General features: G+C 38.2%; 3 protein-coding genes across 10 annotated transcripts in view; 1 reads left to right on the top strand and 2 right to left on the bottom strand.

Moving 5' to 3' along the window:
* Positions 1-5,567, bottom strand: part of LOC107758815 (polyadenylate-binding protein 2-B-like) — a 9,772-nt gene extending 4,205 nt beyond the window's left edge. For 2 of the 4 annotated variants that reach the window (XR_001642061.1, XM_016576641.1), the window contains exons 1-6: positions 5,093-5,565; positions 3,550-3,658; positions 3,186-3,253; positions 2,932-3,038; positions 713-800; positions 285-436 (exon numbers count right to left, since the gene is read on the bottom strand). Coding sequence is in view for 3 of the 4 variants with exons in the window: in XM_016576641.1 (XP_016432127.1) it covers positions 285-436; positions 713-800; positions 2,932-3,038; positions 3,186-3,253; positions 3,550-3,658; positions 5,093-5,227 (659 nt within the window). In the remaining variant the exon portion in view is untranslated. Of the gene's footprint in view, positions 1-284; positions 437-712; positions 801-2,931; positions 3,039-3,185; positions 3,254-3,549; positions 3,659-4,683; positions 4,823-5,092 lie in introns of those variants that run through there. The other 2 variants (XM_016576640.1, XM_016576642.1) reach the window with 2 other exon arrangements.
* Positions 5,568-7,372: 1,805 nt separating this feature from the next.
* On the bottom strand, positions 7,373-19,011 carry LOC107758816 (zinc finger homeobox protein 4-like). 3 transcript variants are annotated; one of them, XM_016576644.1, is made up of 6 exons: positions 18,843-19,011; positions 16,100-16,165; positions 15,802-15,960; positions 15,590-15,650; positions 10,793-14,841; positions 7,373-9,474 (listed from the first exon to the last, which is right to left on the bottom strand). In XM_016576644.1, exons 3-6 carry the CDS (start codon positions 15,913-15,915, stop codon positions 9,100-9,102), a joined length of 4,599 nt encoding a protein of 1,532 aa, XP_016432130.1. In that variant the 5' UTR covers positions 15,916-15,960; positions 16,100-16,165; positions 18,843-19,011; the 3' UTR covers positions 7,373-9,099. The 3 variants fall into 3 exon arrangements, with proteins under 3 accessions (XP_016432130.1, XP_016432131.1, XP_016432129.1); XM_016576645.1 differs by lacking the exon at positions 18,843-19,011 and adding an exon at positions 17,985-18,231; XM_016576643.1 differs by lacking the exon at positions 16,100-16,165.
* A 961-nt stretch (positions 19,012-19,972) lies between these two features.
* On the top strand, positions 19,973-24,829 carry LOC107758807 (thiamine-triphosphatase-like). 3 transcript variants are annotated; one of them, XM_016576625.1, is made up of 5 exons: positions 19,973-20,039; positions 20,407-20,482; positions 20,955-21,494; positions 22,175-22,226; positions 24,533-24,829. In XM_016576625.1, exons 2-5 carry the CDS (start codon positions 20,413-20,415, stop codon positions 24,579-24,581), a joined length of 711 nt encoding a protein of 236 aa, XP_016432111.1. In that variant the 5' UTR covers positions 19,973-20,039; positions 20,407-20,412; the 3' UTR covers positions 24,582-24,829. The 3 variants fall into 3 exon arrangements, with proteins under 3 accessions (XP_016432111.1, XP_016432113.1, XP_016432110.1); XM_016576627.1 differs by having other exon boundaries at positions 20,955-21,443; XM_016576624.1 differs by lacking the exon at positions 24,533-24,829 and having other exon boundaries at positions 22,175-22,314.
* The last annotated feature ends 1,180 nt before the right edge of the window (positions 24,830-26,009 follow it).

The following is a 26,009-nucleotide window of genomic DNA, read 5'->3' on the forward strand; positions in this document are numbered from 1 at the left end:
AAAAAGGAAAAAAAAACCACTGGCATGTTATTATAAAACCAACATGAATTTCATTTCCTGATACATAATTTTTCTTTTTTTTGATAAATTTTTCCAACAGTGTTTTGCATGACAAGATGGGATAAATAAAATAAATAACAAAATGAAGCATCAACATTTAGAAACACTTATTTTAGATTGTCCCCCCACCCCGATTCACACACACTTTCACAGCAGCACTCTCTGTCAGGATGGAGCCTGTGTGTCAGTCACTGTCAAACGTGCAAGGTTGGCATGGAGCTCACCTGAAGGCCCGTCCTCTGCCTCTGGGGGGGGTGTAGCCACTGTAGTAGCGTGCCCTGGATGAGAAGTTTCCTCCCCGTGAGCGGAAGCGGGCCCGAGGGAAACCGCGGTCTGTGGTGCTAATGCCAGGACGATTTGTTCTCTTGGCCCCAACCTGTAAGAACAGTTGGGAAATTTATGATTAAAATTTCAAAAGACTCCAAAAACATTTTTAATATATTATTAAATTTTTTTAATAAATGACATATTAAAAAAGGTAAAAAATTAACTGAAAATGTAAGTGTTTGCCAATCCTTCATAAAGCATGTGTGCTACATTTCTACAATAATAATATTTGTTGCTTAAACAGAATTATCAGTTTTATGTTGACTTTGAAAGTCAAACATTTATTAGCAGCATTAGTTAGCAAGTTTGTAATGCCTCATCTCACCTTAATCTGCCTTCCTCTGAATAAGGACTCATCCAGTGCCATGGCTGTCCTAACAGATTCCTTGTCTGCAAACTCTATATATGCAAACCTGAAACATGAAGAGGGCAAATGATCAAATGAGGGCAGGTGAGGTCAGTTAAAAAAAATAAACAAGCAAGCATATATATACATATATATCTAATAAATAAATAAATATATATATATATACAATGAAAATCGCATTCGACTTTTTGCAAAGCCCTAATATATGCACCAAAAAACTAAATATGCATTAGGGCTGCGCGATATATCGAAAATATCGAAATACCGCAAATGTAAATATCGCGACATGCAATATCTAAATAATTTTAATAATAGGCTACTCAAATCAAAAAATCTAAACGTTTGTGACACACACACACACACACACACACAGAGAGACGCGTTTCAGATGGCGCGTGAACACCGAGTTGATTCGTCTTTCGCATCTCCTCCTCCTTATGTCTGAACAGACACATACACACAGAATTATGTCAATAGTACCCGTCTCGACGATCATTCTCGTAAACGCAGTCAGGGAAAAATAATCGTTTTTTCGATGCATCATTGTTCCGCATTAAACGATTCTGAATCGATGCAGAGATTTAAATAATCGATGTTTTAAGTTTAAATGAAAAAAGTCAGATTTGTGCTCGTTTGCAATACATTCTATCGGAATTTGTCGGCCCCACGGCCACAGAGATGAGTGCATGCGCTACTAGCACGTTTACGTGTGTTTCTTACGTCAGGCGTAGTACGTCTGCGTTTGCTGAGGCGCTAGTACGTGACAAAATGGCCGAAGCTACACACATTAGAGCGGCACCTGCAACGTTAAAAGCCGACGTTTGGAAGCATTTTGTTTTTTTAGAAAGGGGTGGGAAAAATAATCATTTTTTCGATGCATCGTTGTTCCACATTAAACGATTCTGAATCGATGCAGAGATTTAAATAATCGATGTCTTAAGTTTAAATGAAAAAAGTCAGATTTGTGCTCGTTTGCAATACATTCTATCGGAATTTGTCGGCCCCACGGTCACAGAGATGAGCGTATGCGCTACTAGCACATTTACGTACGTTTCTTACGTCAGACGTAGTACGTCTGCGTTCGCTGAGGCGCTAGTATGAACACAATGCAGTGTTAGTTTACACTTAATTATTAAATTTCTGTACCTGAATATTACTGTTTATTTTATCTATGCTTGTAAATTGTGTATTTGTTCTTTTTCCCCCCTTTTTCTTTCTTTTTTTACTGACTGTTCACTTGCCTTTAATCATGTTTGAACTTTCTCAGACTATAGTTTTTGCTTTGGTATATGAATAAGTACTTAAAGTGTATGGAATGCAAAGTCACAATGATTAAAAATTAGTGTCATTCATTTTTTTGTCATTCACATTGATGTTAAAATTACATTTTCTGATTTGTGACATTACTTTTTATGTACTGCTAAAACACTGCTGGTCACTTTCAGAAGTTGTAGTGATTCTTTCTTTTCCAAGAAAGAATGTGAAACTAATTGGGTATACAATTTTCATTTTTAAATATTTTAAAATATAATTTAAATAGATTTTTCACACTTTAAGCAATATCGTATCGCATATCGAATATCGCATTTTTTAACAAGGTATCGCGTAGCGCATTTTTTTTCAATATCGCACAGCCCTAATATACATAGTTAAAAATTTATTAAGATATGAACAGTGTTCAAAGTAGCTGTGATTAAAGCATTGCATTAAAAAATGACCCCATGCAATGATTCAAATTATTCATGGGAGCAGCTTGAAAACACTGTGCACCAGAATAGCACAAAAGCTAAAGAACATTCTCACACTTCACAGTCTCAAGTCGATATATAAAAAGTGTAAAATCATGCAACATAACAAAAGACCATACTAATTACTGCAATGTGGCTATTCAAAAAGATAAACAATTATGTTCCAACCGATTCTGGTGACAAGTTATTTTAAGGTAAAATAATTTGTGATTAATAGTGTGCTTTACTGTTCAAAATTTCAGAACATCTGAATAATATTTCAGGGGCTACTGTTCATTTTGTGGGTTGAGGTGATGCATCAATGCCTACTCTAACCTACAGTGCCTATCCGGAGCAGATGCTGCAAAACAGAAGAAAATAAGATGCCCAAGAAGACGACGAATGTTGTAGGTTAAGAGAGAAAAACCAACAGAAGAGTGCATGAATTACCCTTTGGGGTGTCCTGTAAACTTGTCACACAAGATGGTGACTCTGTTTACGGAACCGCAGCCATGGAAATGCGCCTCCAACTCCTCTGCCGTCGCACCATAATCCACCTGCAAGAGACAAAATCGAATCAACACCACTTCTAAAATGTCATTAAATCAATCATGATAAGGAAAATATTACATGCGACATATAAATGCAACAAAATACATGAATATAGCTTGTAGTTAAGTCGGTATAAAAATAATTGCCCATACATTTCCAACGTAAATAGATCTCCCATCTGCTTCCATCTTCTCTTCAATAGACATAATGACAGGGCCAGCTGCAAAGAGAAAACACTGTATTCCCATGCAACTCCAACACTCATGCATTTATGTGATTTAGCACAGAAACTAGTGTCTGCAAGCTTACTGCATAGCTTCACAGCTGAAATCTAGGTTACGTTCTGTTTCTAGTCATAACTCAATTGACCTCAAATGGTCCAGAGCTAGTTATTCTTCTCCCTCTAATGCAGTCCTATTCACCAGTACTGCCTGTTCTGCAGTGCTCTCCCTAGAGCTCAATCTTCCCAGACTTGCCCGTTCACCCTCCCTCATTCATTCATTTAGTCTCACTTACCAGGTGGAGGACTGAGATTCATCTGTTTCTCCACCTCGTTCTGTAGCTCCTTCAGTTTCTCTGCCTCCTCCTCCATCTCTCGCACCCGGGCTTTAATTGCCTCCAGCTCCTGAAAAGGCAAAGTAATGCACATATACTGACTTCAACCATCAAAAAACACATATTGTTAGACATTTAACAACTGAAATGGAATATTTTGCATAACTACATTCTGAATAAATTATTTTGGCTTCCCTCATCGACAGCCACATTGGATCTATATTGCATCAATATCATGTGTTGCTGCTAAACCCATTTTGAAATGCACAGCCGATTTCTTTCCCAAAATGCACACTCATTCATTATTCTCACCAGTGATCGTGGACACAGCATGCACATGCACTTTCACACGTGATTGTGCACCGAGCTCTTTCAAACCACCATTTATTATTGTCCAGTCAGCAAGACGCCATCCGTGCACGCATTGTTGTGCGCGAGCGACCACACTTTTGGTGTGTGTTCACACGCACGCACACAAGTTTGAGCAGTGCTGCATTGCAGGGCAGTCGCACTTGGATCGCGAGTAAAGTAGCCCAGCATGTATGTGATGGCCTCTTTCACGCAGTTAAAACAAGATTTTGCATGATACGAGCTAGCATTCACAACCGATCACAAGCGCAACCAACAGTGACTAATTATTTATATACTACACATCCCCATTGCATGATGAAATAAAGTAGACATGCATTCTGCATGACCTACTCTAGCTCCAATAATGTTAATGTGCACAGAGAAAAACGCACCAGCCCAGCCCCAATGCACCACCTCCATCACAAAATCACCAACAAATGATGCAATACATCACGCGCGGCATTTAATCTTTAGCGCACATCGAATAAAATGATCGCGCCGATACAGATGTGCATTACGTTACATACAGTGCGCTTTGCCCACCGACAACTCTGTAGTTTTCCTTAATGTTACCAATTCGACGCAAAATCTGAAAATAAAAGCTTCTCACGCCTCTTAACATGTCACACACGTCGCATAAAGATTTATTCCATTGCAGAGGCCAACAACAATCACGCGCAGTTACCAACGCGACTTACTTTTGCACGCCACAAATATTACTGATCAGAAAAGAGGCGTGTTTACCGTGAGCCGTCTGCTTCTTTGCGGATGGACCCACACTGCTGCGGCTAATGGCGGCCTGTCCTACCCTCGCCCCTGTCTCTTACATCTCCCGTCTCGCATTTTGTGCGATGAAGATTTTTTCCCCCCGCTAGGTCGACAGATCTGGCGCAGAGGAACCCCGACCAATGTTGCGCCAACATGGCGGCCAGCAGCACGCATGTCACTCACTAATTCTACTGCACTGCGTGAGCCACAATGGCGGACAAACCGACCTGGCAAAACCGGTTTCGCGTAAAAATGAGTATTTAGTTTTGGTATGAAATTCACATATTTCTTTTAAATGTGAGGCTGGGGGAAGAATTTAGGATGAAAACCTATACAAAAATGTTTAACTTTTTGTTAAAGCGAGGGAAATGCGTCCTTCACTCACCGGATCTTCAATAGCGGCCTCTCCCTCGTCTAATCCCGGTTCTTCATCGCCGACGCCTGGGTCTTCAAGTTCTGAATGTCCCGGGTCTGAGTCCAGCAGAGATTCATCTGCCAGTCCGTTACCAAACTCCGCCATCGCCTGATTCCCGGTGGTCCGACGCGCCTCGTGGCTGCACTACAGGCCGCGACTCTCACAGGGGGGAGCGAGAGAGGGGTAGGGGAGGGAATAAAAAAACGGCGGAAAACGCCGCTCACTAAAGTTAAAATGGGGAATAAAAACCCGGCTCGCTTCTTCTGGAGCTCAAACGTGTCCTTCAGCGGAAAAAAACAACACTATTTATCCAAATATAAATAGGTTTCACTTCGTCAATATGTCGCACTTACTACTCTATTTACATTAGAAGACAAATTCAGAAAAGCAAATGTGTATTCTTCGCGAGGGCTCGTGTGTTCCAGAACAGAAATGGAAGCCGTAGGCGGGGATTCTGAGCACTGCAGGCGCTCCATCGACGGGTGATTGGACAATTCTTCACTTTAGACACGCCCTCTTAACGTATCGAGGACGGGTATTGGAGTTCTCTTGGGGTATTTCTCTGCGCTCGCTGCTTAGACTTTACAACAGCAACTGTGATTGGATAAAAGCAGCGTCAATCACGGCTCACAAACCACTTAGATTGAGCTACTATGCTATGTTGCCATGTCCGCACAATATAATCCACGTGGATTTATATTTTACACAAAGTTTTATAGATAATATACATTTTAACTTACTTCCAGAATACAAGCCCATATTTAGGCTTCCTAGTACTTGGCCTAAATAGCACAAATATGACCAACCACTTGTTGTCAAAGTCAGGAATAAGATTGTGCTTTTTCATTTTTTATCTCCTTCCTTCTCAGGATGTTTGTCATATTCATAAAAACTAAAATAATAAATGAAGAAAAATAAAGCATGACCACTAAAATGTCTGTCCTCACCTACTGTCTGAGTTGTTTGTTACATACTGTAATTTTACACAAAGTTTTATAGATAATACACATTTTAACTTACTTCCAGAATACAAGCCCATATTTAGGCTTCCTAGTACTTGGCCTAAATAGCACAAATATGACCAACCACTTAAAGCAGTTCAGTTGTCAAAGTCAGGAATAAGATTGTGCTTTTTCATTTTTTATCTCCTTCCTTCTCAGGATGTTTGTCATATTCATAAAAACTAAAATAATAAATGAAGAAAAATAAAGCATGACCACTAAAATGTCTGTCCTCACCTACTGTCTGAGTTGTTTGTTACATACTGTACAATTTCTTACATTTCTCCCTTTTCCATTCCCTGTGTGCACAAAAGACATTCATTTGGATTATCAGTATATATATATTTTAAATAATGTACATATCTAAAGTACATTTTCAAAATGAAATGTGCTCTTGTTTAATATATGATTTATGAGTTTTCAAATGAGATCTGGCAACAATGCAAAGCACAGTGAAATTCCTAAATCTTCAATATAACTTAACCCGAGGCCATTAAAACTATGCATATTCGTCTTACCCACTATGTGACACGAATGCTATCTCTAAGCAGGCCTACTTTTTCAGTATTTTTAGTTTTTCCTACCACATCAAGCAACATATGAAGCTCAAGCAGTGTTGGGTGACAAGATATATGCTTAAAAAAATTGTGCTCGTTTCTCAGATAATCCCTGAAAAGATAGTCCATAATAGTTATATTAATTAGTGCTTCCAACACACAACTTAAAATATGAATGTATCTACATAAATTCTAAGGGTAATTTACATAATGAAGAGAAACATCAATACATGAATTTCAGTTTATTTGTTTTCTGCATAAGAAAAAAGGAGAACCAACACAAAATGAAGGTACAAGTGAGGGGAAAACAAGCTTAATCAATACTCTAATTTTTCATAACAAGACTGCCACCATTATCGTTTAATATTCATATCAATGACATCTCGAAGTCTGAAATGCCATTAAAACCGTTATGAATCAATAATAATCAAAAGTGATGAAAGTACTGAAAAATAGTAAGTAGTACAGTTATAACAAGTGATAATCAAGTGTCAATGAAAAAGTGAAAAGATAATATAAAAGCATTTCTCCATATCCTACCGATATACTCTGAACAGTGCAACACCGTGTGATCCCACGTCCTGTAGCACTGCACTACAACCCAGTCCATGTTCTTTTCATATGAGCTACAACTTGACACTAGTTGAAGAAAAACAACTTGTATTTGCTGGGATATATACCGAAAACAAAACTTTTCTATGAACTTCAAGTGTTCCAAGCCGAGTTGTCTGAAATGCATTTCTCTGTAGCTCATGCTTAAACCCTGGACTAAGTTCAAAGTGTCAAGGCATGGGAGCTCCATTTGCGGTTTGCATCACGAACACTTCCAATCAAGATTGCTTTTTGGTTTCTTTAATGACACAAAGCAAGAAGAATAACAACTTTGGAATATCATTTTCTTAATATAGTTCATTAGAAAATCTTTTTTAGTTTTGCATTTTGTTAAAGTATTAATAGTATCAATAATATTATACAAAATAAACCAAAAAGGAAAATCGTCTTTAGTATTTCATGTCCTTCAAATCACACCTCCTCTTGCCCTGATGAGTAGTTTCCAGGTTCACTAAAGCACCCTGTCTTCTCTTTTGGTGGGTTTTAAGAAAAATACTTGAATCTACTCAGTATGAGCACTCAGTTCGCAACAACACAAAACGCAGAAAAAAAGATGACAACTCTCTCCCATAATTCTAAAACGCTTTTGCTCTTACCATAAATAAATGACTTTTGTGTTTAATTTATATCGACAAGCTGGGGTTACTCCCTAAAAATTCAAACCAAACGAAATGGTTTATCAGAGGGTGTAAGGTATATAATTTCGATGTTCCACAAATCCATATAAAATTGTGTAAGTACAGATTTGACTTTGGCTTCGTGCACAGCGGCTAGGTCTGATCCATATTTTTTATCTGTGTTTAACTATGTGCAATGCAAACCCTTTAAAAATAACATTAAAAGCTGATTAATACTTCATTATAGTTTGACATACAGTAAGATTTCACCATACAACAAAATTATGTTTATTTTGCGGAACACGAAAACCTTAAAAAAAAAACGTTGGACTTTAAAAGGGTCAAAGTGCTGTATGATGACCATCTGACATCTTGAACTTTCAATGCGAGCTCTGCTGATGACTACGGGATTGTCATGATGGTTGTTCAAAAATAGCTATCGTATTGTTAACAACGTCCTCGTTTTAATGCATCTGGATTCAGAACACTCTCCCAAAATCTCCATATTCCAGAAGACACATTCTCAGTCTTACTTGTCATTTCATTACCATCTACCATTAGCGTGGTCTAGTTATTTCTTTCAAATGAGCCAGAAGGAGAACTTCTGTTTACAGAATAAATTTCTTTGAATTAACAAGACAATTGGAGATAAATCAGCTTAGAAAAACAACTCTTCTATATAGGCTTTAAAACAGGCTAAAGACCACCCTGGCTCAAGCAAAAGCAGTACCACAAACATAATTGAGAACCCAGAGCACTTTGGTTGAGCTTTTGGGTGCTTCATTACCATAGATTCTCCCAATCAAACAAAGTGTTTTGTGTAAACGTGAGTAGAAAAACACCCAACACAATAGGAGTTTAAACCGGGATGACGTTGTGAAGACGGACCATAATCACATAAGCATTAGCATGTCCATGATTACCATTTCAGTCGATTATTTATAGTAAAATGATGCTGTGGCAATAGGTCATTAAAAGGAGCCCTGTAAGCAAAGACTCTATATCATAATAATAACAATGTCTCGCTGATATCCAAGGAGAGAGAGAGAAGATGGCCAGTGTCAACTGGGCCTGCTCCAATTTTAGAGCCTCAAAAGAACATTAGCTTAAAAGACCAGCACCCATCTTCTGTCTATTAAAAGCCAACAAGTTTAGTGGGTTCACAGACAATACCAGCTTCAATTCATTGTTTAGCTGGAGCTGCTAGCTGGTGATGGGGTAGAAGACTGGCTGGCAACACCAGTAGACCCCATACCAGATCCATTGCTGACCAATGATGCTTGCTGACCAAAGTTAGTGGTTCTCAGAGTGGCAAGATGTCGAGCCGAGAAGACATGGTCACGTGCTGCAGCCCTGGATTCGAATTCAACCCCACAGGCATCGCACTTGCCTCTCAGAGTCTCACGGCCTGTTGTCTGGCCGATGATATATGATGGAGTTGGATCCATAACTGTCAGTTGTACAGGTTTGGGCAGGATGGGGCGGTTGGCTCGGAGAGCATTATATTGTAGGTAGCTACCCGAGCTGATGTCTACCTTCTTAGAAGGGTCATTGGGATTAGGAGACTGCGTGAGGATGTAAAAAAATATATATAATAAATAAACAAAATTTTGTTAGTTTAATTTAATTAAAATAAAAAAATAATGCTAAGCAATACCAATAAAAATAAAGAAAAGTGAAAAATTAAATGAGAATCCCTCTGTTTTAAAGGAAAAAATTTGGTCATTTACCATTTGTACCAAGATGAATAAGAAATTCTATTCTTACAATCTTTTTACTTAAAGGGATAGTTCACCCAAAAAGGACAAATCTGTCATTAATTACCCACCCTCATGTCGTTCCAAACCCGTAAGACCTTCGGTTCATCTTCGGAACACAAATTAAAATATTTTTGATGAAATCCGAGACCTTTCTGACCCCCCATAGACATCAACGCAACTACAGATTTCAAACCCAGAAAGGTAGTAAGGACATCATTAAAATAGTCCATGTGACATCAGTGGTTCAACCACAACATTATAAAGCTACAAGAATACAATAATTTTTATGTGCTCAAAGAAAACAAAAGTAATGACTTCATTCAACAATTTCTTCTCTTCCGTGTCAGTTGATGCACATTCGACACATGCGTGTGGTGCTGCTGACGCAGTAGCCAGCGTTCTGATGTAGAACCCGGCTTACTTATCTGAACCAGAATATACAGATGATGAACTAAGAGATGTACGTTCTACGTCAGAACTCTAACTACTGCGTCAGCAGCACCACATGCATGTGTCGTGGTACTCTCTTGAATGCATGGAGGAGACTGACACAGAAGAAATTGTTGAATTAAGTCATTATTTTTGTTTTCTTTGCGCACAAAAAGTATTCTTGTAGCTTAATAGCATTATAGATGAACCACTGATGTCACATGCACTATTTTAATGATGTCCTTACTAACTGTCTGGGCTTTGAACGTGTCAGCTGCGTTGCTGTCTATGGAGGGTCAGAAAGCTCTCGGATTTCATCACAGATATCTTAATTTGTGTTCCGAAAATGAACGAATGTAATACGGGTTTGGAATGACATAAGGGTGAGTAATTAATGACAGAATTTTCATTTTTGGGTGAACTATCCCTTTAAGCAATTAATGTAAAAAAAAAAAAAAAATTTTTTTTTTTTTTCTTATGCTTTTTACACCATGTTAAAGGGAAAAATATAATTTTAAATTAAAGGTGACACTTTATTAGTGCCATTTTAGCTTATCTACTGCATCTGGTACATATCTTGTGCTGCTATGATGAGAAAACATCTGAAGACCTCGAAGGCCAGTGACATTGTAGCAAAATACAAAAATTTTACATGAAAACAGCTGCTTTGCAATATTAAATAAAATGTCCTCACCATTTTCTCTTGCTGAAGCCTCCAGCGTTTCTCCTTGGCACGTGTATTTTGGAACCAGATTTGCACAACCTTTATTGGAAGCCCAAGCTCTGTCCCCACCGCCTCACACTCCAGTGCATTAGGATGAGCACATGTCTCGTAGCACGACTGCAGGATGGACAGCTGAAGAGAGTTCAGGTGAGTTCGAGGTCGTCTTGGGGTGGAGTTCTGCTGCATGTAACTTGTTTCTTTTTGGCTTTGAACAGAGGATGCTGTAACCGTCACAGGGGATGGTGTGGTAGGGGTGGAGGTGGTAGTGGGCATAGGTCGCTGGGAACTCAGGCCTAACTGTTCTCTTGGCAGGGTGTTGATCTTGAATGGTCCTTTCTGAGACCAATATTTGAGCCCATTGTGTTTCTGAGATGCCAAGGCAGAAGACTTGTTAATTGGCGTAGTGGGCAATTTTGGCACCATATGGCTGGTAGTCTCAAACTCAACCCCTCCTTGATAATCATCGTCCTCTTCATCGGTATGGTCGGACTCAGCTCGTACCTCTTCAACCTTCCTTTTTGTAGCAGATCGAGATGCAGGAATCTCACTGACAAGCAGAGGGACTGCAACCGGTGAGGCCACTGTCTTAGGAGCTATTTTAACCATTGTGAAGGGAGTTGCTTCTGCTTTGGTCTTGTGAACTAATGAAGGACCAGTGGACACAACGGTGAAAGAGGGTGTCTGATTTGGTCTACTTGGACCTTGGGTGGGAGTTTTCAGGGGCTCCTTGACCTCCTTCACCTTATCCGTCTTCGGAGGAACATTTCCAGTTTGGGGTTTTGCAGAGGCCCAGCCAGTAGAGGGACTTGGGTTAGTTTTAGGTGGGGTTGAGAATATGGGCTTTGAGAGTGGCCAGGTGAACTTAATGAGTGGTTTCCCAACAGCTGCCAAAGTGCCATCACTGATAAAACGGACCTCTCCCTTTCGCTCCCTTGCCCTCATATTCTGGAACCAGATCTGAACCACTTTCTTTGGAAGGTTCACCCACTCAGATATTTGCTCAAATTCATGCTTTCCAGGGTTTGGATCTTTGAAATAACATCCATAGAGAATATCAAGCTGGTCAGCATGGATGATGGTCCTGGACCGTCTCATGTCCCTGAACCGTCTGAATTTTGGCCTCTTTTGTTCCCGCTCTTTTTCTCGTTCCTTCTCTTTTTCCCTTTCTATGAGTGATGTGCTAACTTTTTCTGCTGCCCTCATGTACACAGTGCTAGTCTTAGCCAAATTATTGCGATTAGTTAGAGTACTGTTATTGGAAGATGGGATAGCAATGGCAGAATCTGGCTTCACCTGAACAACAATAAGACTTCCATCTGTAGGAACCCCAACAGTCGCTGGTCTCAATCCCAGACCATCAAGCAAATTACTTTTCTGTATAGAGGGCTTGTTAGCTGTGGAGACAGATGATGATGTTGATGATAATGTAGAGCTGTGGTTTTTCCCCATACTTAGATCCAAAGCAGACTCACAATCATTACTATTACATAAAAAGGAGTGTGTAAGAGAGGTGGCTGCGTGTGCATTAAGGGGGTCCGAAAGAGCAGCTGGACTTCGAGTAACTGCTTGAGTGTTTGAAAAGGCCATTTTACCCCTATCACCTTCAGAAACACCAACCCCAATAACTGATGAAGGAAGCGAGAGTACATATGGACTGTATAACTGGGTGGAAAGTGGAGTCAAAGACAGGGAAAGGGGCAGTGACTGCAAGAAGCCAGCTGGAATGCCCTGATGATCAACTGCAACTGAAAGAGGAGTAGGAGGGTCTGCTTGTGCCTCTAGCTGAAGATCAAGATCTACATCTTGCTTCTCCCGCTTGATCTCCACCTCTTCCTTATCAATCTCACTCTTTCTCTTTTTCCGCTTCATACTTTGTTCATCATCATAGTCATCCTCTGCATCCGAGAGGAAGACTGTGGTAGAGCGAAGAACCTTTCCACCACCACCTGACCTTTCAGCTGTTGGCTCTACCTGTGAAGACTGTTTGACTGGGCTAACTGACTCTTCCCTCATAGAGCTGCTTTGACTTTCTTCATCAGTAACGATAACAGACGTGTAGAACTCTTCATGTTCAGAGTCAGATGTCAACAGCAGTTCTCTTGGGCTTCCCTTACCAATCCTGTGTCTTTCCGCACTACTGGATAAGTCCATGGCATGACTACCTGTCGCTGATGGACTATGTCCATCTTCACCCTCATCTATCATTAAATTACCTTCTTCTTCCTCCATACTTCTGTCTCTTTCATCATGGAAGCTGTCTAATCTCTCCCTATCTTTGGATTGCCGGGCATCTAAGAACCACTTGCGTACCTCTTCTCCACTTAGCCCTACCTCCCTGCCGAGGGCTTCGCAGTCCTCCCGCTGAGGACTAGATGTCTCAGCATCATCTCGTGACTCTAAAAAGGCCCATAGAACCTGAGACTGGAACTCAGTGAGCACAGGCCATCCTGAAGACAAGAGCGGTTGATCTTTTGCACTTCTATGGCCTGAAGATCTTAAGGCAAAATTAGTGTTACGAAAGTTACAGTTAGCAGCAGCAGAGCTGTTACCGGTATGTGTATGGCTGAGACCTTGGTTTGGATCCAAAGCACATGACAACGGATTATCACCCTGAAGGACCGGGGCTGCTGTGGATTTAGTTACTTTAGAGTTTGCATCTTCCTCCTCACACACCTTTTCACCCGTCCCCTCGACTTCCATTTCACTTTCTTCTTGCTCTTTTTTATCACATGTTGTGCTGTCGCCCACCATTTTCTCACTTTGCTCCTGTGTATTCTCAGCCTTAATACACATCTCTTTTTTAACACCATCGATTTTCCAATCCTCTTCTGATTTTAGTGACATCTGCCGATCGGAAGGCTCGACTTTTATCTCATTGCATACTCTCATGTCGGCACCTTTGTCCGGCATCTTGTTGGTCTTCTCTAAACTCATTTGAGTGGTGGTTGGGAGGCCAAATGCAGCCCACTGACTTTGTAAGCCACTGAGTCTTTGGGCCAAGAGAGCCTGTTGTGCAGCACTGAGACCAAGGACTGGCACTGCCTGCTGCAAAAGCTGGTTTGGAGACTCTGGATTCTGGCCCTGGATTTGGGTTTGGAGTCCATTCAACACCAGGGGCATGAGCATCTGAGGCTGGGGTATAAGCTGCGGGGTAGCTGCTCCAGGTGTTGCAGACGTCCCGGTTGTGAAGAGAGAAGGAAGAACGGAGTGTGGGAGAGAATTTGGGCTGGAAGTCAGGAGAGTGAGAATAGCAGACATGGCTTGTGCAGAGGCCACCGGAGAAGAAAGTAATGAGGGAGCTAGCTGAGGCTGCACCTGCTCTCCGTCTTTGGTCGTTACTGCTGATGCAGTCAGGTTTGCTTGGGTGACACAATTGCTGGTGGAGGTGTTAACTAACTGTGTGGTGGTTCCAACAGTAGTTGCAGCCAAGTTTGTAACCATGGATCCAGTTCCTGTACTTGCAGTGGAACTAGGAGTAGCATTTCCAGCACTCCTGCTGCGACTCTGGTGCAACACAGATTTTAAATGACTTTCCAGGGTGATGGCATGATTGTAGGAGACACGACAGACGGCACACTGGTATGGTTTATTGGAGATGTAAGGTCGAGCCAGGAAAGGGGTTGATTCACTGTCTTTCAACGTCCCGGTTCTCATCCTCTGAATATGGGTGGTTGAATTATAATGAACACTCAAAGCCGTTCTAGTGGGAAATGACTCCAAACACGCATTACACTTGAATGGACGGTTGTCACCTTCAGAGGCTACACTGTTTTTACAGACAGATCTGCCATTGCTGACAGAAGCCTCTGATGTTTTTATAGTTTGCTCTGCATTGTCCTGATCTGACTCCAGCCCCCCCGCATCACTTTCCTCATTTCTCCCTCCCTCCATCTCTTCATCCAGCTCTTTTTCCTGAGAAGAACCACCCTTGTCACCTGCATCTGTAGATTCGCCCTCATTTTGGAAAGCCATTGAGGGGGATTTTGTGTTCTCTAAATGTTTCAGCTGAGATGTGTCATCTGATGAATTAAATAAAAATTCAGTATTAGTAAGCCTTTAAAAAAGTCCAAAATAAGTTTTGCAACACTAAACAATTGGCTAATATTATGCAGAATATGTAAGACAGGTCTTGGACAATTTCACAATTTTTCCACTAATTGTTTTATCTTTTTTGTTTATAAAAAAAAAAAAAAGTGTTTATCAAAAATACTTAATACTAAGTATTGTAATGTATAAGTATATGAATCCATAAATCAAAAATAATAATATTTTGGATTTTGCAATATCATATCGTAGGTAAATAAATGAATAAACTATACACGTTATTATAGACCATGCTTAAAACACAACACTCAGTTTATACAGCATGTAACAGGGGTCCCTGGTTCATCCCTGACTCTAGAAAGCTTGTGAAACCCCTGATATCCAACATGAAAACAAATGCTGGACATCAGGTTTTCAAGATTTAAAAGCAGAACATTTAAATAAAAATGTTTTTCTGTTTCAATCATCACGTCCAGGAGTCAGCACAAAAACTGAATACTTGTGGGGGCCCACACTCAGCAGGCTACAACCTACAGGTGCTTCATTGCCATGGATACTGAAGCGGGTGGTCACCAACACAGCCAATTGTGTGTCCAGTGGTGCATAACCTAAGCCGGGTATCAATAACACTGGAACCCTGGATCTCAGTGCTGGGATAGTGTTGAACCACTGTGGCACAAACACAAACACTTGAAAATAACTTTATAGATTATCAAAAGTCACCTGCATCATTTTGGGCTTTGGATTCTTCTTCTTCAGCAATGGAACGGTGCTTAGGAGCAGCCTTATGAAAAGAGGAAACCAATTATTTACTTAAAACACTTCTATAAGCTTGTCATTACTTTTGTTTATATATACAGAGCCTGCACCATCAAAACATACATAATAATATTAAACCCTTTTTTTTTTTATGTGCTCTTTGTAAATATACTCACAATATCCAGTAACTTATCAAGGCAAGCAGGGAGGACACTGTGTTTGTCCGTAAGGTGATGAGAGAGATTCTCACGGTCTGGTTGACTTTCCTGACATAGAGGGCATAACCACATTGACCCCCTGTTATTGGCACCTCCCAGAGTTTCTCCAGGCTCCTCCTGAAACCAAAGGCACATTATTATATGTAATAGTATTTAATCATATCTAAATAAGGCAAATATTTCTTTACTCATTCATTTTCAGAATTCTTTTTAAGAAATGTTTTATTATATTTTACAGTATTTTTGTTTAAAGTACCCTCAAGCTGCATACTGTGTATTTGAATTGGTCCTTTTTTTAACACGTCAGTGATCTGAAAGAAATCTGATATCAACAAATACATGAAATAAATGCAGCACTTTATAAAGCTAAAGTCTTAATGGGCTAGTTCACCTTAAAATTTAATTCTGTCATCATTTACTCACCCTCATGTCATTCCTAACCTGTATGACTATCTTTGCAGAATACAAAACAAGATGTTTTGTAGAACATTAGTGCCCAAACAACATTGGAACCCACTGAGACTTTTTTTTTTTTTTTAATATTTTTTATGTTTCAGAGAAGAAATAAAGACATACAAGTTTGGAAGGATTTTTTGGGTGAATTAGCCCTCTCTTAAACATAAAAAGGATTACAGTAAATAAAAACTGGACATACTTTATAGACAGCATCTAATGCAATAGAATTCTTTCTGAAACTTATACTTGATAAATGCAACAGTTGTCTCATTAATTAGATTAATTGGCTTTGATGTAAGCTAACACTTACAAATCAAAACAAAACCACTATGCATGATAATGTTAGGACATATCACCATATATCAAACCACAATATTTTTTATGTTTCAGAGAAGAAATAAAGTCATACAAGTTTGGAATGATTTTTTGGGTGAATTAGCCCTCTCTTAAACATAAAAAGGATTACAGTAAATAAAAACTGGACATACTTTATAGACAGCATCTAATGCAATAGAATTCTTTCTGAAACTTATACTTGATAAATGCAACAGTTGTCTCATTAATTAGATTAATTGGCTTTGATGTAAGCTAACACTTACAAATCAAAACAAAACCACTATGCATGATAATGTTAGGACATATCACCATATATCAAACCACCCCTTTCATCTATTTAGAGCACCTTTACAATAAGGTCTGACATGTTGACTTATTTATATTGGCCATACAATCTGTGCTATGCACTTATAACAAGACATCTAATTGATTTCAGATGCAGTTATGTTTTTTGCTAGACACAACATAAATCTGTACAACCAATACCTTGCTTCTTGTTTATAATTCATGCATTTGAATGTACATCACTTCATATGAGGCATCCCATGTTAATCAGATCTGATAACACCCAGAATTATGCATACATTTATCACGTCTGCAATAACTAGGCTATTTAACTTCAGAGGAGGCCTAAATGTTGACCTTGACTGGTCTTATAATATGCTGATGTGAGTGAAATCATAGTGTGGATCTGTCAACGTGTTGCCCCTTGTGAATAAGGTGACATTGGCTGTAAATAACAGATAATGGGTGCAAATCCCCTGGCAGTAATATCTCTTTAAAACAATAACCCAAATAAATAAATAACACATACAGAACAGAAACATAAACATCTTAATTGACATCTAAACGACTTCATTTAACGTATGCATGCAAAATCATTTAAATTATACAGTTTCTGGCTTCGTTTTTACATGCCACTGTCAAGGAACGAACAGACATCAAATGCCAACAGTGCTACAATGCCACGCCAATTAGCTTCCCTGCTAGACTGAAAACATGCACTGAATCCTCAACACAAGTACTATTAACTTCTCCTAAAAGTCAAAGACAGACGAACCCACACGCCGCGGGACACTGCCGTTCGACAGCGAGCTCATATGGCCGCCATAACTCTTGATGATTTCGTTAATTAACCCACAGCCTAATTAGCAAGACCCGTGTGCGGTTGAATCAATCGGAAACGGAGAGCTTTAGCCTGCCTCGCTAACACACACACACATACACTCACTCCAGTGTAATCATGACAAATACTCCATTAAAGTGCATCGCACTGCAGTCTGCTGCCCTAATTACCCCCTTTTCCAACTTTAATCGCTGCAAAGCGACTGATTTTTGTTATTTCTTACTTTAAGGGTGATGTTAAAACAAAAGAAGCCGTTTTCTCATAAACATTCGTGGCACTTCACATGGCTAACGCAGCGAACAACACACTCAACAAATTGGTCAACTAATTATGTATCGCATATCAAAACGCAAATCGCCCACAAACTTCTCAAAGACGCAGAATTAGAGCTGCGAGAATAAATTAAAAGCTAAAACAATCGCAACGCTCGAGACGCTGCAGCACAAGTCTGCTTTAACGCACTAATTGAATTGTGTAAATAGGCTTTCGACTCTCAGATGTAAAACCTCGGGCTTGATTAGTTCCTCGCCCCACTGATTGTGGCCTGTTGGTCGGGCATTGAGACATTCTCCGCCCGCCGTCCGCTCCACAGCGGAAATTGCGGCCTACTTCGACTAAGCGATTTAATTAATGAATTTGGGTTGCTTTATACAGAGGTGTTAAAAACAACCCGTTTGCAGTCCCTTTTCAGCGTTTATCTAACCCAATACCTTGCAGTTGGCGGTCTAAGTTCGCCGTTTAGTATATAATGTTGTTATTGAGCATTATAAGTGTGTTTTAATAATTGCAGAACGCAGTAATTAACGCTGGATGAAGCGCATTGCTGCTCGAAAAGAGCGACGTGCAACACAACGAGCAGCGAAAGGGGGTGGCGGGGCCAAAATGAGAGACCGAGGCAGAAAAGTTGGGCTTTTAACACTCGAATTGTAACTAAATATTCGCAGTGAAATGGCATGCATCTAATTATTAGTCGTACTCGGGACGCGATGAGATCCGCATCGCCCCCTCGATCGCAACTTCTTGAACAATTCGGCGTCAACATCGTTTAATTAACACTAAAGCAATTAGCTAAGGCTTTTACCTGCATGGTCGGGACTCCAGCACACGCTTCCTCTCGCTCTTTAAAACTGAAAAGTTTTCTCTCTCTCCCTCCCTCACTCACTCCGTCAGTCCTCCCTCCCTCTCTCTCTCTCGCTCACTCTCGCATTGCTCTCCTCTAGTAAACGCACGACAGCTCCCCCAAAAGCCGACTGCTCGCTCTCTCCAAGAATGTTCCTCTTCCCTCTAACGGTTTATTAAATGATTCAACACACCTAAAAAAGCATGTTGGAACAATGTTGTTATACTGACATTAATTCAGTTATTTATACTCTATTTTCGTCTTTAAGGCTGAAGAGGCGAAGTATTTAAAAAAACCACATGACAAAACAGAAATGTTTAAATGTAGGTGATTGTAACATATACATAATTAATAAATATATATTTATTTATTTAGGCATGGTTTGTTATTATTAATGCTGTACTAATTATTATATGCTATCTAATAACCAAATAAAATAGTTCTAAGCGAATAAATGTAATCTAATAATTAAAATGAAAATGCAGTCTGGTCTGATCTGCAATGCTGATCAAACTGATTGCACACAGACTTGTTTATTTAAATAAAAATACAAAAATATCAACTTTGATATTTAGCCACATTAATACAGAAGCAAATCTATCTATCTATCTATATTTACATTTGCATTTACATTTATTCATTTAGCAGACACTTTTACCCAAAGAAACTTACAAATGAATTAAAATTAACTAGGTTTTTGTCTTGATAATATATATATATATATATATATATATATATAATCGATTTGTAGTGCTGTTCCACTTTCTTTTCAGCTTGTTTTTATTTATAACAACTGGATATTTGAGCAGTCTCATGGTCCTAACATGAAAATAGTATATATTTTATTATGATATATTATGGATACAATATTTACACGTATATGTATATTTTTGGCAATGCTGTTGAACATGTTATTAGTTTTTATTTTATTTTGCTGTCTAAATATTTAAAACAAAACCAAACTGGATAAAGTAGCAATATGTGTTAGGCAATAACATATATGTAAAATGTCTAATCTTGATAGAAATACAGTATTTGTCAGTAAGTAATACTTAGAATCATTCTGCAGATATTAGGCTGTCCGTAAATATGCCTGAACGGAAAAGCTGCACAGGACCCCGATTCCGCGTCTGTCCTCATTACACTACTGATTGATCAGTAAGTTTACTTGTTTTTTGTTTGATAGTTTGTTTTCATTGAATATCTCAACCGGATTTTTATCGCCGTTTTAGTTACAGTATAATTACCACTGTCTGAGCTAACAATTAATTAAACTGTTACCAATATTTGCTGTTGCCTGTGTCTCGAAACATAACGAGCTGCCTACCTAGACAGCATTTTTAAGTCAGTCCCGAAAGCGGAAAACTACTGTCTTATTAGGCAGCTCTCTTGGTTTTGAAACACAGCTGATCTGATTTGATTTGGCACTACAACATTACAGACTGTCCATTACTACAATCTTTAATTAATATAATGAATATGCCAATATTCAACTGTCTTTCTCGTTTTGATTTTTGTCTCATAGAACAAAATGACTGTAGAAGTTGAGAGAAAATTCGTTTGTGATGCAGAAATTATGTGGAAACTACAAGATATTGGAGGTGTGTTCACATTTTCTCATTATCCAAATGAATCATTTATACCACACACACACACACACTTACATAGCTATCTAAATGGGGACATTCTATAGGCGTAATGGTTTTTATACTGTACAAACTGTATATTCTATCGCCCTACACCAACCCTTTGAAAACTTTACAGAAAACCCTTACAGAAAACTTTCTGCATTTTTACAAAAAAGAAAAAAACCGTTTACTTTATTTTTAAACCAGTTTTACAAATGAGGACGTCCCCAAAGGGAGGTTTTTGGAGATTTTGCCAGGCTTAGCTCACTTTTGGGTACAAATTTGTCCCCAAAATATGGTTAAGTAGGTATACACACACACACACACACACACACACACTTTATACTTATTTTCATTATTATACAGAATCCTAAAGTAACAAGCAACAGTTTTAACCACCCTTTCATTTGATGTCTTTTTCTTATATTTTCATGTCTCTGTACAGCTAAATGCATTGGTCAGTGGCAGTTCCGAGACCAGTACTTTGACTCGCCAGATTTCATCCTCACGCTAAAAGATTTCTGGCTGAGATGCCGAGAGGGATTGTGGGAGTTGAAATGCCCTGCAGTTTCAGGAACTACACCTGACAATGACACCGAGACCCTTTGTACAAGATACAGAGAGATAACCAGTCTCCCTCTGATTCAATCAGAAGTCAGCAGGATAATCAGGGAACACACCGCTGAAGGGAGTGAATCAAATTCCTCACAAAGGGAACAAATTGACAAAGTCGCAGAAAATGAGGACACAGAGATCTGTTCAGCAGATGACACAAAGTGGCTGAATGACCTCAATCTGGTCTGTTTTGCTGAGTTCAAGACCGAGCGCTGCTCTTACACACTAGAGAGGGAGGCCGGTGCAGTGCGGGTGGATCTGGACCAGGCTGATTTCGGATATTGTGTGGGAGAGATTGAGGTTCTGGTGCCTGAAGGAGGTGACATAAATGCAGCTCTGCAGAGGATTACAGGCACTGCTGTAGAACTGGGTAAGCTCATGTTTGTGGACACACATATCATATATAGATCAGTGTTACTTTAGTATGATTGAGATTCTATTACAGTTTTGATTAATTATTAGTTAATAATATAACTAATTAATGCTAATAAATACTAATACTAACTAAAAGTTTTTTTATTTTATTTCAGCTAACGTTAAATTTATTTCAAGTAACAAAAATATTGTTTTTATGGTTTTAGTTTCAGTTTTAGTTTACTATAATAACCATGGCTAAGAAAGTTGATATCTGTTGCCTAATAAACCATAAATGTGACCCTGCCTGGACCACAAAACCAGTCATAAGTAGCACAGATACATTTGTAGGGTCAAAATTATAGATTTTTCTTTTATGCCAAAAATATATAATAACCGTATACAGTGGGTACGGAAAGTATTCAGACCCCCTTAAATTTTTCACTCTTTGTTATATTGCAGCCATTTGCTAAAATCATTTAAGTTAATTTTTTTTCCTCATTAATGTACACACAGCACCCCATATTGACAGAAAAACACAGAATTGTTGATTGACTGGTTTTGTGGTACAGGGTCACAGATGTCTAAAACACTTTGGCATCTATTGTTTATTAATAACCCTTTAGAATTACATAAAAATAAAAACCTCTTTTCACTTAATAATAAATACTGTATTTATCTTGTTTGTCTCCACAGGTTTAAGCTGTCAGAAGAAAGTAAAGGGGAAAATGGATGTTTACCTTCAAAGGTATCGACCTGAACACTATGCAAAGCTTCTTAGTGCTCACATCTTATAAGGAATCACTAGTGTAACATATAATTTGTAGTTTTTAAATTCTGTTTCATTTATGATTCATCCTTAATGCTTAATAGTAATGCGTAAAGATGAATACAGAAAATACAATAGTAAATAAAAAAAACTATAGTATATAGGTAGTTATATATCATGGCAATTTGGGTTAGTTAAACAGATATCTGATTAAAAATATGAATATATTATAAGTATCTGTGATTGTTTTTAAAATATAAACAACAGTTTATTTTGTCAAGTCAAGTCAAGTCGCCTTTATTTATATAGCGCTTTTAATAATACCGATTGTGTCAAAGCAACTGTACAGCATTAATTAGGAAAATATTGTGTCAGTAATGCAAAATGATAATAGTAAACACTCAATTTTCAGTTAAAGGCAATTTTGTCTATTTCTGTTATATAAATTTGAGTTATTGAGTTATAAGATTGCTCTCTTTTTAACAAAATTGCATGTATCGTGGGCAATAGGTAACAACAAGCTCTTCAATTAAGTGTGCAATCATTTTGTTGAGTTGCATGTAAGTTTGATGTGTTAGATTGTTTGACCAATAGAATCATGTCTTATATGAAAATATTAAATATCGCAGATACTTTTATTTTGATAGTTGCAAAATTTAGCAATTTTCTGCTTTGACCTAAATAGATGAACATATCACTGTAAAAGCCAACGTTTGCTCAGCAGAGGGCGCTGTTATCTTTGTTTTGAGCTGTTCGCTCAGCATGCCAGCAGTTGGCGCAATGTTCCTGGACAACAAGTTCATTCTAATCTGTTTTCACACCAGGTGGTTGGGTAATCTATACTGAACAGAATTAGAAATTATTAAAATGATCCTAATGATTTATGACACATCAATTATCTATATATATTACACTGATTCATAAATAGCAGAAATAGATGTCCAATGATCACACAGCGCACAACTGTAAATATGTTATGCTATTCTCAATGCTTTTCTCATCATGCCACCATGAAATATTTTTTATGATTCATAAATATTTAATTCTGTAACCGCAATACATTTGGTGTCAAATTGTTGGCATTGCTCGAGTGGGTACACTATTTGCAAAATACATGTATAATTCAGAACAGATTCTAATATATTCTAAAATATACTTTTTTGAGGCAATAAAAGCAGTGTCTATATATACACTACCAGTCAAAAATTTTTGAACAGTAGGATTCTTAATGTTTTTTTTAAAAGAAGTCTCTTTTGCTCACCAAGCCTACAGCAAAAACGATAAAATATTGAAATATTTTTACTATTTAAAATATTTTTTCTATTTGAATATATTTTAAAATGTAATTTATTCCTGTGATTTCAAAGCTAATTTTTTAGCATCAGTCACATGGATCCTTTAGAAATCATTCTAATATTCTGATTTGCTGCTCAAAATGTATTATTATTATGTTGAAAACAGCTGCGTATAATTTCTTCAAGTTTCTTTGATGAATAGAAAGTTCAGAAGAACAGCATTTATCTGAAATAGAAATCTTTTGTAACATTATAACTGTCTTTATCATCACTTTTGATCAATTTAAAGCATCTAAATAAATAAAACTATTAATTTCTATAATCCTTCCCTCCCCCCCAAAAAATAATACTGACTCCAAACTTTTGAATGGTATAGTGTATAATGTTACAAAAGCTTTTTATTTCATATAAATGCTGATCTTTGGATCTTTCTATTCATCAAATAATCCTGAAAAAATGTACTCAACTGTTTTAAATATTGATAATAATGATGATGATGATAATAATAATAAATGTTTCTTGAACAGCAAATCAGCATATTAGAATGATTTCTGAAGGATCATGTGACTCATGTGACTGTATATATATATATACACATAATACTGTACATATTTAAAAAACATAAAAAATAGCAACCAGTCAAAGTAAAACACGACAGGGAAGGTCATGAAGCTTACAAGCTCACGTGCAAGGCTGAAATAAAAGAGAGCTGGTATGGTAGAGGGATGCACAAGCTATTTATTTCAGCCTGAGACTTCAGCTTGAGTGTGGCGAGAAGGCTTTTATGAGGAAATATTAGGAGAGGTGAAATATGACGCTGTGTACCCGCTTTAAAGTGCAAGTAGCCTTTCTCCAGCTTTCTTCTCCCCAACATAAGGCCTTTTCTATTTCTATTATTTCTATTATTTTATATTGATATCCCTGAGAAAATGACTCTAGATATTTGCTTTTGATAGACCAACTCTCTTCTTTGTTTTTGTATTTTTATAGTAATGAAAGGAACCTATTGTTCAAGGTTGACAGGATACAATTAAAGTGACAATTAAATTATTTCAGAGGAACCTTCAGATGGGAACCGCGTGACAGAGGGAGACAGAGGTGTATTTTTCACATCAAAACTATTGGAGGCCTTGTAATTTTTGCTAAAAAAGCTTTAGTTTATCTGCTTACAATCCCACATGAATTCATTCACATTCAAGTTCTCACAGTCTCACAAACCCCCCTTTCTCTGTTTCTGAACAATCAGTGACCTTCTTGTCATCTATTACACTTACACAGGTGATCAAATGAAGCCACATGGCACTGTTGCTTTGAAAGTTCTCACATTTGACTCCTCTCACAGCAGCTGCTTTACACTATTTTGGTTTGGCTTTGGCAGAGCCTGTGACTACAGCCCCTTTACACACACAGAGAGAGAGAGATCTGGTTTAAATCATCTCCAGTGAGTAATAAACTAATCTAAAACACATCTGCACTGTGTATCTTTAAGAGAGCATAATTTAATCTGCATAAAATAGTGTAATGAAGTCTGCTGAATAAATGATAATATAATGTCAGAGTCAGGTACACAATAAAAGGTATGTTTGTTCTGGATAAAGATTTAAAATACTTAAAATACTTTTTTTACCTAACATATTTAGAGGACTTTTGAAGCATGTTAACAAGTTCTTATGTGAGGTATCAAGCTCCAATGTTAAAGGAAATGTATGTAGTTTTGTGTATTTTTGCGACTTTAGAGCCCCCTACAGTTAAGTAAGTGGAATTTACTGTCGTAAATATATCACTGTTGTAATTACAGCGGATAACTCATAGATATGAATGGGACAACTGGCCAAAGCCACTAGAAGGCAAGCCTGCAACCTTTGACCAAAAAGCATAACAGCTAATGCTAACAGAAAGGAGACAGAGGCCGTTTTTTTTTTTTTAATGGATGTCAACAGAGGAGAGGCTTCACTACGCTAAATAAACAGCTTTTTAGAGGAAACAGCTCATCATTTAATGAATCGACAGCCTATCTGCTAATCTTCAACCTGTTTTACACTAAACAATACTTTTGGATTGAACTATTTTTAGAGTTTACACTGAAAAAATGCTGTTTTATAAGAGAAGTCACTGACTTTTTGCGACAGGTGGGATTCAGCTTAAGGCACTTCTCATTCATTCCTATGGTATCCGTAAACGACAATTGAGTGTCTCTGACTGAAATTCAATGACATCAAGGCTGTAATGTGATTGGTTATTAAAGCACACATGATCCAAGTTAGCCGTTACACTTTCGTTCACACCAAGCACGATAACGTTTCCATTTACTTTCGTAACCCTGGTTCCCTGAGAGACAGGAACGAGACATTGCACAAGAATCTGATGCGACGGGGACTCCCTTCCTTTCTTAACCTACCTGAAATCTTATTGCACAACGCTAGTGAAGTTGCACCTCATACTGGCCAATGCCAGCCATGACGGCGAA

Source organism: Sinocyclocheilus rhinocerous, unplaced genomic scaffold (assembly GCF_001515625.1).
Source record: "Sinocyclocheilus rhinocerous isolate Xijiao unplaced genomic scaffold, SAMN03320098_v1.1 scaffold2008, whole genome shotgun sequence".
Taxonomy (NCBI): Eukaryota; Metazoa; Chordata; class Actinopteri; order Cypriniformes; family Cyprinidae; genus Sinocyclocheilus; species Sinocyclocheilus rhinocerous.